The sequence below is a fragment of the Calidris pugnax genome, unplaced genomic scaffold (assembly GCF_001431845.1).
Source record: "Calidris pugnax isolate Ruff unplaced genomic scaffold, ASM143184v1 scaffold60, whole genome shotgun sequence".
Taxonomy (NCBI): Eukaryota; Metazoa; Chordata; class Aves; order Charadriiformes; family Scolopacidae; genus Calidris; species Calidris pugnax.
In genome coordinates this window covers 5,858,084-5,873,962 of record NW_015090831.1, presented here as the reverse complement: position 1 = coordinate 5,873,962, position 15,879 = coordinate 5,858,084, and the positions used below count along the sequence as shown (strand labels likewise).

Below are 15,879 nucleotides of genomic sequence, written 5' to 3'. Positions count from 1 at the left end.
CCTCCAAATATGGCATAATTTTGGAACAAAGGTGCAAGGAGTCTTCTGGCTGAACAAAGCTATTACCAGCCAGTGTAAGACACGTTGTGGTTGAGTCCCAACCGGCAACTAAGTGCCACACAGCTGGTCGCTCGCTCCCCTTCCCGCTGGGTGGGAGGCAAGCAAAGCAAAACAAGGAATTCATCCACAGCTTCCCATCAGCAGGCAGGTGTTCAGCCATCTCCAGGAAAGCAGAGATCCATCATGCATAAAGGTTGCTTGGAAAAACAAGTCACCATAATTCCAAAGGTGTGCCCCCACTTTTTTCTTCTTCCCCCAGCTTTATATACTGAGCAGGATGTTGTATGGTATGGAATAGCCCTTTGGTCAGTTGGGGTCAGCTGTCCTGGCTGTGTCCCCTCCCAAATTCTTGTTTCCCCCCTCCTAAATTCTTGTGCCCCCCCCAGGCTGCTCACTGTCAGGATGGTGTGAGGAGCAGAAAAGGCCTTGACCCTGTGCAAGCCCTGCTCAGCAATAACAAAAACATCCCTGTGTGTTATCAACACTGTGTCCAGCACAGACCCAAAACTATGAAGAAAATTATTGACTCAGAGAGATAACTTGCACCTTGGTTGCTAAAAGGCTTTGTGTAATGCCCAAGAAGTCTTGCCAGTAATAAGAAATGGTAGCCACTGTACCAAAGAGACTAAACTAGTTCTCGTAGTCATCTGTCCTATGTCTATTTGGTATAACAAGCCTGTGTCTTGATCCACTCAATACAACAAGCTATCAACATAATTCAATAAAACAAGCTGTAAAGATAATGAACATCACAATTCTGTGATGGAGATCATTACAATTTTGTTGGAGAAAAAGTTTCAGTTAATCCTAACTTCTTTTTTCTTACTATTTTCTCCTTGTAATAAAACCCTCTGAAGAGGGTAAAAAGTAGAGGTTTTTCTGTGCTGATTCTTGTTCTTCCTAAAGCTAGTGTTTAGGAATGTTCAGCGTGGAAATCTTCCCCTAACGTTTATGTGAAATTTGCTCTTAAGTGTAAAAATGGATTGAAACCAGATATAATGTTTATTTTGTAAAACATGGTGAGTGTTCTCAAACATACTAATGAAGTGTCCTGTAGCATATTGGTGGACATTACGACTTAGGCTGTACTTAGGTATATATGTAATTTTGCAGACCTAATCCTTAATTCAAAACCATTGCTGCTGCATATAATATTGATCAGATCTTGTAAAAGAGAGTCAACTTCCTCTCTATGTTTTCTACTTAAGACACTGAGAAGGAGAAAAAATAATTTTGTTACACTTTTGAGCGCTTTGGCAAGGTCATTGTCTTAGAAAAAAAGCTCTTAGAGGTTTTTCTGCTATCTTTTGCATTACAGGTTTCATTACTCACAACAAAATTACATTTTCTGAAGCATGACCACATATGTGCATAAGTATTACAATCAGATCTAAAATTAAAAAAAAAAAAAGTTTTGCATGTAACTATTTAGTGAAGTCCTAATTATCATTTATTGCTTCTTCTGTTGTTAATCTGCTAGGTTTGTTGTGTTCATTCCTGTAGCCTGTCACACACAAACTTATGGTATAGAGATGCCTATGAACAGAAACAAACCAACAGAGACTTAATTTTCTTTATCGCTAACATCAAAGTTATTTCTAAAAACAGACAGAATTTCTTATATTTACAGCCTCAGTAGTCCAGACACGGGATGAATGAAACCTAACACAAGGGGCTTTGGGAAACACATTAACAATGATTGTTGGTGTAACATTGTTTATCTTTGAGCTAATTTGCCTATTTATTTATTAAATATATGTGATAAACATAAGTAAACTTAAGATACTGTATTCTTTTGGTTTAATGTCACATTCATTTATGTGAGAGTAACATTAAATAGCTATCTTAATTAATTGTACACATGCATACTAAATACTTTAAAATCAAAATACTTAGTTTCACAAAATAATCTAGTATGAGTAGGAAAGTGTTATTTTTCTTCCTACTTAGCAGAAATATTCCAATACTAACAAACTGATATACTACAAGATTTATTACCGTGATCAACAATTAGCAAAAAAGAAGATTCCATCCATACCACTGTTAAATCAATCTTTCTTACCATTAAAGCTTTTACCTTCTACCTTTCAAACCAAAATCTTAATTTTTAAAATTTTACAAAAAAAAGAGGCAAGATTAATAACTGCTTTTTCTTACTCAGGAGTCACAGTCCAAGTCCTCTCCACAGTCCCTGTCATGTTCAGCTACTGGGTAGGTTCCTACTAGCATATTTTCTAATTCATATGTTACAAATTGTTTAAAAAATAAATGCATCCTCCTGTAAATTATGCGATTGAAGTAGTCAGTAGAGCATTCTGCTGTGAAAAACAAAAGACAAAAAAATAGTCCGGGTGTCAGAAGAGCCAGCAGGGTGGGTGTCCTGGCAAAGCTCTGCTCCGTGGTACACCCATTTAGAAAGAATGAGACAACAGAATTTCTTCTGGGGACCTTATGGGGGGTGTTGGAAACAGAGAGAGAGAATTTACACAGTGTGAATCCATGGTTAGCAGGTAGACATATATGTACAGATTCTGTAAAAACTAGACATCAGTCAGTATTTCCTCATGAAAAAAAGACGTAAAAGATGTATTTGTGGTCTTGTCCCACTTTCTTTTAAGTGTGGTATGGAACTCATTGACCTAGAATGCTTTGAATCTTAAAATTCAGTAGCAAATTTAAATTAGTATGTTCCCTGCATGGTGGTTTTGAATGCATCAAAGAAATAAAAACAGTCTGAGAAGATATATCATAGCAAAATGCTGTTCTAAATACAGTCTCAATGTGACTATTTAGCTCTGTGTACAGGTCAAATTGTTGTATGGAAACAGAAATGCTACATTAAAAATCAGTGTGTTAAGCCCATAACATAGTGGTACTACTACATATAAGTAGTACCACTGATCTTCAGAATTTCTTGTCGAGTGACGTATCTTTAAAATTTTAATCTGGTATTTATGGGAATATTTTCCTTTAAATACGTATTAGGGAAAACCAGGAAATGTTGTATGGATATTGCAGTTCCCTTATTACAGTTATTATCTCCTAAATGTTAGAGAGGTTTGCTCAGGTTTTCTCTGTAGAATTCTCATGCTCCAGCATCTCACATTTCTTGGTGTTATCTCTTCAGCTTCAATAATAGGAGAGTAAATATTCATTGCTATGTTTAAAAATGATATGCTGAGGTTTTTGCATTGGGATAAAAAAAAGAAGAGGGCTGGTTTACACAAAAGATCAGGTACTTAAGTGATTCAGCAACTTGGGCTTTATTACGCTCATCCTGAGCAGGAAAGGCAACAGCAGTTGATAAAATGTTCAAGGCAAGAAGCAGAACTGCACCCATAGGTTTTAAAATGAGGCAAAATTTAGCCTTGCTGGTTTGCAGCCATTCAGAACTGTAAATTTTGGGTTCAAACTTTCTCTCTGAATTGTTTGCTGTGACATTTATCTGATATCTTCCAAAGGTGATAACATTTGAGAACTATATTTTAATATACTATTCTGCTTAATGTCTTACCAGGCCAAACCTCAGGATACTTTAGATCTAGCACAGATATTAAATAATGACTTAGCTGCTACAGTAAAAAAGTACCCCAAGAGGTTTGTTGGCTTGGGAACGTTACCTTTGCAAGCTCCAGACCTGGCTGTGAAGGAAATGCATCGCTGCGTGAATGAACTTGGATTTCCTGGAGTACAAATAGGATCTCATGTCAATGAATGGGACCTGAATGCACCAGAACTGTACGATATTTATGCTGTGAGTAAATGTTTCTCTCCTTCTTTTGGGGAATTCTATGATACAGAATTCTGATTAAAAATATCTTGGGACATACTCAGTCATCAACTAAAATTATAGGTACATTAAAACAATTGAGCCTTCCAATCTCCTTAGTGATCAAACCTTTAAGTATATATGATAATTCATTATACATTATAATTATATAGGATATAATGACAATAGTACAATATAAAACATTCTGAAACATACTTTATAATAATAAATAAGATCTTTTTATGATATGAGTTCTTAAAGTAGAGTTGCCTTCTCGGTTTGTGAGGATAAGTGAAGTATCAAATAAAGCATTTCTGCACTGTTTGCTTTTGGGATCAAGTTACTGTATCCAGTCCTATTGAGATAATTGATACAATTCCCCGAGATTTTCAGACATTCTGGTAGAGCTAAGGAACCATACAAAATTATGCAAATGGGACCAAAAGTTCCAAATTGAACGTATTGATTGTAAAATTAATTTGATTGCATTACTTAAATAACCCGAGGTCCAGATGAGGATGGTCATTTGTCTAAATTATGGAGTTTAATTAATGCATATTCTGTATCTGTTTCAGCTTATTATAGCTGTCAGCTTGAAATTGATTTATAGAGGTTATTTTTCAGAATGCCAAATTTATTCAAGAATTCTGTTAGTGCAGCATCTGGACCACTTGTTTTTATGGTAATATACAGTCAGTTATCAGCTTCCACTCTTGGAGATGCACACATTCAGAGAATCACAGCATGGCCAAGGTTGGACTCTGGAGCTCATCTGGTCCAACCCCCTGCTTAAGCAGGGCCACCTAGAGCCGGGTGCCCAGGTGCTCCAGACCATGCCTAGGTGGCTTTTGACTGTCTCCAAGGATGGAAATTCCACAACATCTCTGGGCAACCTGTGCCAGTGCTCAGTCACCCTCATAGTAATAAAGTGTTTCCTGATGTTCAGAGGGAACCTCCTGTGTTTCAGTCTGTGCCCATTGCTTCTGGTCCTGTCACAGGGCAACACCAAAGGAGCCTGGCTCCATCTTCTTTACACCCTCCTTTCAGGTATTGGTATACATTGATGAGATCCCCACTGAACCTTCTCTTCTCGGGGCCAAACAATCCCAGCTCTCCCAGCATTTCCTTATAGGAGAGGTGCTCCAGTCCCTTCATCATTATACTGGGATCTCTCTCTCATACTCTATATTCTTCAGCTTATGTTTAACACATGTAGGAAGTAACCTCTATCAATTTTAGAAACATGCCTGGATAATAAAGATTGTGAAATTAAGCCATATTTGATAATGAACTTTATCAATCTACCAAGCCAGTTATTGAGTTGCTATTTTTAGTTTACAAATGTAGATGGCAATTAGTCCCTACAATCCAAAAGCTGCAGCTTTATTTATGCATGTATGGGTAAATAAACCCAAATTTTTCAAATGTGTGATAATCTCCTTAGCAACAAGAGGAGGTCCAGAAATACATCTGACAAAACGAAGCTGTTACATCCTGGTTAAGCATATGAATTACTCTGATGACTATATATTTAAATTTAAGCACATAGTTAAATTACTCAGTCATAATCAGCATTCTATATTATTCTCCCATTTTCCTTTCCAAAGATGTCAGTAGTTTGTGAAAATTTAATATACTTGAGTGGAGATGGATTATTGATCAGAATACAGCTAGATTTCAGACTCTTAGGGTGGATTAGGAATGTTTTTTTAACCCAGGCAGAGGGCCAAAGGGGACAAATGTAGCACAACAGCAATGAAAATTCCTGAATGCAGCTGGAACAATTCTGCAAAACCATCCTAAAATGGTTCTATAAAACATTATGAGAATTCATCCTTATATGTGTAATAAAACCAAAAGAATGCTAGTTTGAACTGAGTTTTATACTGCAGGATGGCTGAGAAACACAGCTAAAAAAGAATTTTGTACCACATTAATCTGAGGAACACTTGGCTTGCTAAAAAGGTATTACCATCAGTGTTTCTAATCCTGTAGTCTCAAAAAAACTTCAAAACTGAGTGAGGACATCAGGATATGGCCCAGAGGAGTAAATATAACCAACTATTGCTTATAGTTCTTACTTCTGGGCCTATTTTCATTATTAGTACTAATTGTACTAACATAATTGCACTAACTCAGTACAATTTTGCAGGTAATCTTTAAAGCATGGCTAAGAATTAAGATGCATTTTGGTATGATTGATATGATTAATATGAGTATGCATTCGGTATGATAATTGGTATGATTAGGTATGATTAGTATGATTCAGTATGGTAACTAAAAAGATTTTTTCTTTTTGCGGCAGGCTGCTGAAAAATTGAATTGCTGCCTCTTTGTGCATCCCTGGGACATGCAGATAGATGGAAGGATGTCCAAATACTGGTTTCCCTGGCTAATAGGTGAGTGTATACTTACTTTGCTTAACCTAAATTTATGAACTGTTGCTGGAGTACATCCAGAAGATTGTTGCAAAGGTACAGAGAAAAATCACATGATTTTTCTATCAGTGTTTTTATTTTAAATCAAGTACTGCAATTAAATCTGTTCTGTAAATTCAGGAGTCATTTATTTTTAAGCTTGTGTAGTTTGTCTAACTTTTAAATACTTAGAATTCAAATTATTCAGACTAGCAACAGAATCTAGTATTCTCTTTTGTCTTAAATACAAAGAGCAGAGAAAAGTCTCTGAAATGAGCTCCTCAAAAATAATGTGAGTTGAAAGAGTAGGCAAAACCGAATATTACTTTTTAGAATTTCTTGGATTATTTCCTAGAAATAGATTGGTTAGAGGATATAAATCTGAGTTCACATCAACTGTAACTGAAACAACACATACTTTGAAAGTTCCCCATAGATGTAGCAAATAATCCAGTTTCTGTTTTTTTCCCCATCTGCTAGGGAAATCAGAACAACATTGAATAATAGGAGGGAGATTATCCTGCTACCTAGAAATGCTCGGAGCTGATTCCACCCTCAATAGAACTATTTAGGTTGGAGAAGCCCCTCAAGATCATCAAGTGCAACCATAAAGTCCAACACATCTGAACGTATGGTAAAACATTAATGAAAGACAGCCTTTTGAGCTGGATAGGTATTGTTTCCCCCATAGATGAGGGGAACTGAGTTCCTAATTTCAAGCTGGATGTCTGAAGTTTGGTGCCTAGATGCGATGATATTCTAAATGTTAGGTGTGCTTAGAAACTGTGGCCCGATGTAGGAACCTAAATTGCTGACATGTTCCTAACACTGAGCATCCAAGTTACCCAGAGGCCAAAAGAGAGATAGGTTATTTCTAAACTGCAGGAACTGGCATCATGTCATAACTAACCCCCAAATCTGTGTTGGAATATCCACCAGCACATCTGCCCCATTTTCCACACAAAAGAAACCCAGAAAACAACTGAGAAGAGAACCTGGCATATTCCATACTTGTCTTTGAGCTTGGATAGCTGGGGAATCAAGGCTGTACTGCACAGTTCAGGACATACCCAACCCACCTGTCAGCTGTCCTAGTGAGGTAGGATAAAAGCTGGGCTTAGAATTCAGAAGATCATGGTTTCCAGTCCCGTGTCCTCATTTCAGTTAATTAATGTTCAACTTAGTGTTCCTCTAATAGAAATAATACGTAACCTTTGGCAGCTGCTCTGTGACTATTAGTTTTTCAGTAGGCTCAAGGTTAATTGATGGAAATGAAAATACCATTTAAAACTCAAATGGGAAAATAAAAAATAAAACTCTCATACAGTGAAGCTCTTTTTGTTCTTAGGCATGCCAACAGAAACAACCATGGCCATTTGCTCCATGATTATGGGAGGAATTTTTGAAAAATTTCCTAAGCTGAAAGTTTGCTTTGCACATGGAGGTAAGTAATATACCATATTGAAACACCTGCTCCTTACTTCCTGATTTTTGATATGTCAGCTAATAGGGTTACCACTCTAGGTCTGCCATCAGCTGAACATTATTTACCCCAAAGAAGATAATCTGCCAGATCAGCTGCTTGTATGAACACTCTCTAACCTGTTTCAGCCAGTACTTGAACTGTTAAAACAGCCTTTAAGGGAAAGGAGGAGGCAAGGGAGAGGAGATTGTTTGGGGGAAGGGACGAGGAAGCAGCAGGGGGGCAGTAGGGAAGAAGTGGGGAAAACAGAGAAAAGCTAATGAAGGGGAAGGAGTAAAAAATTGCTCATGCAGAGCACTTTCTTCCTAAATAGCTGACAGTAAAACTTATGGACCTCTATTGATAATGTGGCTTTTTTTTACTCCTGCATGTTTACAGCTTCTGTTACTAAACATTTCTTCTTGCAGGTGGAGCTTTTCCATACACAGTGGGGCGAATCTCCCATGGATTCAACGTGCGCCCGGATTTGTGTGCGATGGATAATAAGGTGGATCCAAGAAAATACCTTGGTTCGTTTTACACAGACTCCCTTGTCCACGATCGTGGTGCACTAAGGCTGCTGACAAGTGTAATAGGAGAGGTGAGTTTCTGTGCTTCCAGAAGCTGGTGAGTCCTTCTTTATTTACTTCACTATAGCAAAGGGAGAAGAGAGGAAGAAAGCAGGAAGAAGAGAGCAGATTGACCCAGTAAAAGCATTATCTTGGCTATCACAAACTGATGTGCTTCTGCCATGTTGGTAATGTTTGTACTATATGGAGGTATTGAAATGGTGGTTTTAACCCAGGAAATCGTGCACTGTCAACCTTAGTTCAATGAGGTTACTTCCTTGTGTAAGGCTGTTCAGGATGGGAGTGCAAGCAAAGACTGCTTCATTTGGAGCCTTGTTTTCAAATGGCTTAATTTTCCAACTCAGGTGTGTACTTGAAGAAACCAAATTGCATTTCCATTTGGGAAATTATAGGCATAAAAAAGTCAATCATCATTTTTTTGTGAGGATCCTGGAGAGAAAATTCAACACCATGGGTTTGCAAAAATACTTTGTTAGAGTAGAGAGTAAAGAAAGCTTTGTGGTTTAGCAGCCTATTTAATTTGGATACAGCATGGGAGAGAAAAATGCAAAAACATTCAAATAATTCCTTCTCGTTAGTAAATGTTCAGGAAGGGCTTGAAGATGGCATCACTCGTGCCAGCTTCCAATGGATCGCTACAAATCAGCAAGGGACCTGGGTTTGTGTCTTGATCTCTGGACCTTGTGGAGTTTGTGCAGCCAGCAGGCAGACACCTACCAGATGTCAAAAACAGAAATGCACGCTCTGACATTGACTTTCTTGTCTCAGCAACTGTATTCCCGATTCCTGTACGTTAGTTTCTAGGCTTACATAGTCCTTTCTCACATACGGGGCTGTTGCTGTCATCAGAGCCTCTCCAAAGACAGCTGAGTGTTTTCTTTCTGAGTCTAGCTCTTCAATTTAAAATTGCCACGTTTAGGTGGTCAGATGCATATTTCTTTAATGCCAAGGAGACAAGGTCACTTGCTTGTTTCTTTTCCATTTTAAAATGTTGGGAGACGTGTTCTGCTGCTGTTAGAAAGACCTTAGGAAATTAGAAGCTGCGTGACTCAGCAGGGCTCAGGCCCACAGATTCTTTTCCTGCTCTGATTCTGTTAGAACCTGAACCATAGATGGCAAGAGCAAAGCAGGAGAGAAAGTACAACAGGATGATCATTGATGATGAACTGAATTCTTTTTCTGTTTTAATTTGTATAGAAGGTAAGTCTCGGAGCAGTTCTGCTTTCAAGTAAGGAGTTAGCTTTGCTTCTCAAGGCTGCTCTGAGCTGTGGTTGTTGTGGGAAAGCTGCTCTCTTCACACCACACTTAAACTGTAACTTCTCTACCTTTCTTCCCAAGAAGTGACACGTAGGCTCTGGCCCCTTAATCATGATCAGTCTTTGCAACTCAAATGTAGTTGTTTGAGGAGAGAGAGGTTATGGATTCTAATTTGATAATCTCAGCGTCACTCAGCAATAGCCTCTCTGCTGTCTTGTTTATTTTGTCAAGAGACTTCTGAAAGTTTCTTAATGCAAAAAAAATTGGACTGCTATACTACATAGGATGTTGCTGTCTTCGTTAATTCTCCTCTAACTATTTTGAGTTCAAGCAATGTGACATCAGGTGGAACCCTGGCACTGAAAAGTCTTGCGTCAGATCCCAAAAACTTAAATGCTTTTAACACTCCAGAGAACTTGAAAGAAAAAGTGTATTTTTTTTTTCCTCTTTTTCATAGCCTAAGGCATCTTAACCTTGAAAAAAACATTCACTTCACATTTTCAAGCTTTACTTTATAACCATGAAGATTAAAAAGTTCTCTCTTTTTTTTCTGATGAAAGTGTCAAATGCTTAAAAAAATTCCAAATATCCCAGCGTTTCCAGTGCAGCCATGTGTTGGCAGAATAAGACGAATAAACGCTGGGCTGAAAACAATGTGTCTTGAGGGTGACACTGTAACTTCAGGAGCTGAAGGTTTGAAATAGGCCAGGTCTCTGGAGCACAGGCAGGAGCTGCGCTGGAAGGGCATCGGTGTGTGTAAAGCTGTGGCTTGGGGGCCTTGGGGAACAGCCGTTACCTGGCACCGGAATGTGAAGTGTTGGCTTTGGGCTTATGAATATTAAAACCCAGTGACAGCTGTGATGAGTCACGTACATTTAACTTCATTCTTTCTTAGTTTTGGGGGCAGGTTAATTGGAGCCTGCCCCACTTAAAGGAGGCAGAAGTGTATGTTTTTTGAGAGAGAATTTTGTAAGACTGCAAAATTGCTGCAGTCCTTCACTCCCCCCACGATGAGGTAGCTTGAAGTGAATATAAATAAACACAAAACCCCTGATGATGCTGGCTCTAAAAAGTGAAGAACTGAGTTGACAGGGGATTAAATGATTCAGTGTACTTCTGCAAAAACTTTCCCATGGTGATTCCTCAAGAGCCTTCACCCAAAGGTAGAAAATTCTCTGGCCAGAAGTTGGAGCTGAACGGGCTATAGCAACCTGGCCTCCTGTGGAGAGGTATCTTGAGAGTAGGAAAGAAAGTGAGACTCAAGGCAAATACAGTTTCTCACTAATGTAGGAGGACAAACTCATGCTTGATGCTCTTTGAGATTCATCTTAAGATTGAGGTCCCTATTACTGCAGAAGAAATTCAGCTGAGGAGAAGGGCCCACAGAGGTTAATCATATGTACCTTTTAAAAAGTAGAGATGTGCTAATTAAGGTATTGAACTAAAAGTCCTCTAGGGAAAACTGACTTTGTTGATATGCTTTGGAATAAGATATTAATAAGTCGGTTGTGCTAGGAGTATTGCTTATCTGCAGAGACTTCACAGGACTTCTCTGAGGCTGGCTGCTAAAGGCAGGGCTTGCAATCACCATTTGATAGGCACGAAACTGGAGCTCAAAGAGTATGTATGACTAACTGAATATCACTAGTAGCAGAGCAATAATGCTGCTTCTAGATTTTTCTTATTAATTTACAGCCCTTAATTTTACTGCTAATGAATAGATCACAATTAGCTGTGAAACACTTTACATTTAAGAAAAGAAAAATGCAATTGAAGTAATATATATATTATTCCAATAAGGACATGGGATTTCTTTCTGCTTTGGTATACAGGAGATGTAAACAAGAATGTACACACCTCCCTGGCTGATTTAACCTTGACTAATAAACAACTGGGCAAATACTGGGTTTCCCTCTCCTTTACTTAGAAATCCTTTTTCTTATATAAACCTAGTATGTTTATTGGTTGTTTTGGTGGTTTGGTTTTTTTTATATGGCATACATTTGTTTTTCATATCTGAAGAAAATATCTTGGTATCAGATTGAATATTATAAACAAAGGAATGTATTTAGCTGCTTAAACATATACACATCCAAATATATTTTGTTTAATCTGCACTTGAAACTTGATTTAGTAGACAGAGGGTATAAATTCTCCTAATCTTATGGCAAGGCTTCTAAATTAAATTATAACACAACAATATAGGACAGAACAATAGAATGTGTATCTTCTGTTTGGATTTCTTATAAGGTTTTTGTATAGGTGCTTTCAGAGACTCTCGGGTGACATCTACTGGAAGTGAAAAAATAAAAATAATTAAAAAAAAATCATTGGCAAATAAGAAAAACGAATAATATCATAAAATAACTGAATTATGTTTTCTTCATCCTATTTCAGCATTGGTAGCGGAGTTCAAATATTATAACAAGTGCCTCAAATTCATGAGCTTGACTTTAAATTCCTGAGACATTTAAAAACATATATTTTTAATGAAAACTGTGGTTTTCAAATATTCATGTCTCCAGGAGATGAAGCTTAAAGGAAAATAGACTTTTGATAAAATCAAGAGAGTTGGCAGCAGGCAATCTCCAAGGTAGATAAAATGGGGAAATATCATTCCAGTGTGAAAATGAACCAATAACAATGTGGACCTATTGAGGATCTGCCTATTTCTTTTCATCTCTGATAACAGGAATGATGCATACAGGTTTTTATTGAATTTTCTTTTCACTGATTTGCTTTCAGAAACAAATTGTTTCAGGGTAGGTTTAGACTGGACATTAGGAAAAAATTCTTCACAAAAAGAGTGTTCTGGAATAGGCTGCCCAGGGAGGTGGCTGAGTCACCATCCCTGGACGTGTTTAAGAGTCGTTTAGATGTGGTTTTGGGGGATGTGGTGTAGGGGAGAACTTTGTAGAGTAGGGTAGATGGTTGGACTCGATGATCCCAAGAGTCTTTTCCAACCTAGATGACTCTATGATTCTATATCCTTCACTCACATTTTCAGACACATGTTTTAAGCACACAGCTAATATCCAATCCCCAGTTAAAGACAATGACATTTTAAAAAAAATTACAGGCTTCCAAAAATACATGAAATTTTGTGAATGAGATTTTGGGTTTGTTATCTGAAGCTGAATACTAATTAAATTAAACTAAATACTTTTTTTATTTATTTAAGTGTTTGTGGTAATTCTACACTGTACCATGCTTTAAGCAGTATCACATTGCAATTATTACAGCTTTTCAAGTATCACACAGAAGATAAATTCAATTGCTTTGTATTTTTTATTTTATGTTTTATACATGTAATACATGTTGTATTCTTTATTACATGTTTTATTGCATTACAAATTACCATTTATGTTGTATTCACCTGAGCAATATACGCTCATTCCCAGGGGGCTGGGATTTGGATTTTGAACTTCTTGTGTATCAGAATGAAAATACACCAAACTTCAGTGAGACACCACAAAAGCAATAAATAATCTGTACTTTTTCAAACTTAAATTCACCCAGTAAACTGGAGTCGTACTTTTTGAGCTCTGTTTTTTTTCCTAATGAAAGTTAGAACCCAAAGATTATCTCATATTCACTTCTGCAATTAATCAGCCCAATACATGCATGTGATTTCCTGTGGCTTATTATAAATTCCAGAAAGCACATGCAACTATATTGTTTAATGTTACTGCAAAATGTACAACATGTTTTTTTTATTACCAGGACAAAGTCATTCTGGGGACAGATTACCCTTTTCCACTTGGGGAGCTGGAACCTGGAAAATTGATTGATTCAATGGAAGATTTTGACAATAAACTGAAGGTATGATCCTTACATTTGGGGTTTTTTTCCCTTCTTTTTAAGCCTCTAGTTTTAGACATGAGATAAAACACTGAAAAATCAGTGTGGTACAGTGATTTCTGCAAAGACTAGTAGAGGCCCTTTAGTCTCTTTGCAGCAGTTCATTTTAAAGCATAAGTAAAAACAGTTGAGTAAAATATGAGTTAAGCACACACAAACATATATGTGTTTTGTTTTTACAGGATAAACTCAAGGCTGGAAATGCTCTGGAATTTTTGGGTCTTAGCAGAAAACAATTTGAATAATTATAACGACACTAAAGAGACCAAACTTCAGGAATAGCACTGAATGTTTGGGGAAACTTCTATTTGTACATGCAATTATACAGAGGAAAAATAAATTTGACAAGTATTTGTTAATAACTACTGTTACTTCCAAAACAAAAGCAAGGGTACTGGAAATTAGCACGCACAGGTATTTCTGTGCATTTGAGGATTTATGGTGTCTTTAACCAATTCTAAAATCCCTGCTTTCACCAAAAAGGAAAGATTTAATCTTTTGCACCTCTAGTAAGATTCTCTGAATGATAATCAATGTCATCTTATTAGGACTTGATTCCCAGGAAGAAAAGAACTGAGAAAATTATGCCTTGTAGCCATTACATCTCAGTCTTTGTTATGCCAAATAAGAGAATTTAGAAGAACCTTAAAAAAAAGACTTTAAACAGAATTTTCTTGATGCCTGATAAAAGGCAACATTTGGCATTGCAGCGTCGCACAGCAGCTCAGCTCTGCCACCTTGTAAATGTTGTGAGAGGATGAAAAAGGTCTGTGTGGGGACTTGTGCTCTTTAGCTGCCTCCTACAGCGCTGGCAACTTCTCACAAACAGTTTGAACAATGTGGTTGTAGGTGCAGAAAGAATGTATTTGTGTGGGTAATACTTTGGGTGTCCCTGTCAAAATAAATACTAGTGTTTAGCAACAGTATGGTTTAATGTTCTGTTCCTTAAAAAATACTTCCTATGAGTAAGGTTGGATACTTTAAGTGTTGAAAAGTTTGTGCTCCATCTAGTTTGAGTCCCGCTATAGGAATGGAAAGATGGTTTACTTTAAAGACTCTTGATTGAAATGGGGTTTCAGGATTATCTGGTGAGTGCACAGGCATCCTCCTCCTGAGGGGCCTTTGTACCAGGCAGAAGAATGCGGATGAGCACTGGCTGTCTCCCTTCTCATGGGATGGTTTGCTGGCTACGTGTGGTCTCACCATTCTTCTCTCTAGTCCTAGATTACTCCAGGAGAAAACAGTATTGGATGGAATTTGATTTGTAGCTGTGTCCATAACTGTCCTGGCATCACAGACTGACCCTGAAGGATGTTGAACATCAGCAGTTCCTGCTGATACCAGCCTCAGTTGGACTACGAAGGTGGCTTTGTCCTTCTTCAGTGACAAAAACCAAAACAGGAAGTGGTTTGTGCAGGTTAATTATGTTTCCTAGCTATTGCATTTGGATATTGACTATATTGCTTCTCCAAATATATTCCATAAATAAGACTGGCCATCAGAAGCTGCAGAAGACAGCAGCTCACAGGTTTAGGCCCTGGGAACATCAGGTTCTCATGGAAGAGGAAAAGAGGATCTAGATAAAATACCTTTAAAGATATCTGTTGTCCTCAGGTTCACAAGACTTCTGTTGACCTTTTTTATTTAAATATCTACATGCAAACATTGAGCTACTTATATGTATGATTTTTTAATTAAATTTCAAAGTGGAAGAAAGGCAACTTCGTTCTCACATAATATTCTTTTCCTTCAGCATATTTGATTTTCACAGATTTTTAAATGGATTTAAGAAGAAAAGATGTTCTGATTCCTCCAGTACATTTTAATTGGATTAAATCTTTAATTTTTTTTTTATGAATGAAACTTGTTAGTGAGAATGCAATGTTACATCTTTGGGGACCAAGGTCTGGAACCTTTCCAATAGCAAGAACAGTATTTAATTACCTTAACCTGTGACTGAATGGGTGATTGCAGCACTCTGCATGGCAATTAATTAATGTGCATACCCTGCATAAATCATAGTCATTATGCACTGACATTATTTAATGATATTCTACTTATTCTCAATGTGTTAAGATTTTTAAGACATGGATATATATAATCTTCCTTTCATCTTCCTTTTTTTTCCCCATTAACAAAGCTAATGTAAAATTCTAATTATGGGCAGACGAGAACATTCTTAATAGTCTTCCACCATTACTGAAGGAATAAAAAAAAAATATGTAAGTGGAACACCCAATATCCATGCATTTTACACAGTGATTTTAAAATTGTGGTAAAACATTGAAGACTGTTAAAGGCACAAAAATATGAAGGCAAAGATCAGCTCCTAATTACAACAGAAGTCTCTGTAGTTAAATTTCCTCTGCACGTGCAAAATCTTACAGATGGTTTAGAGTTGGGGGAAGGTCAGCCACTGGTGAGACGCTAGAATTCCTGTGAACAGACCAAAATTTACAATCC

The 15,879-nt window shown here is 37.3% G+C and overlaps 1 protein-coding gene across 6 annotated transcripts in view; it reads left to right on the top strand.

Moving 5' to 3' along the window:
* Positions 1–15,688, top strand: part of ACMSD (aminocarboxymuconate semialdehyde decarboxylase) — a 49,933-nt gene extending 34,245 nt beyond the window's left edge. For 3 of the 6 annotated variants that reach the window (XM_014941194.1, XM_014941193.1, XM_014941190.1), the window contains 7 exons: positions 2,222–2,271; positions 3,578–3,814; positions 6,135–6,228; positions 7,595–7,690; positions 8,137–8,309; positions 13,279–13,377; positions 13,599–13,768. In XM_014941194.1, coding sequence (XP_014796680.1) covers positions 2,222–2,271; positions 3,578–3,814; positions 6,135–6,228; positions 7,595–7,690; positions 8,137–8,309; positions 13,279–13,377; positions 13,599–13,661 — 812 coding nt within the window. In that variant the 3' untranslated portion in view covers positions 13,662–13,768. Of the gene's footprint in view, positions 1–2,221; positions 2,272–3,577; positions 3,815–6,134; positions 6,229–7,594; positions 7,691–8,136; positions 8,310–13,278; positions 13,378–13,598; positions 13,769–14,634 lie in introns of those variants that run through there. The other 3 variants (XM_014941195.1, XM_014941196.1, XM_014941191.1) reach the window with 2 other exon arrangements.
* Positions 15,689–15,879: the final 191 nt, after the last annotated feature.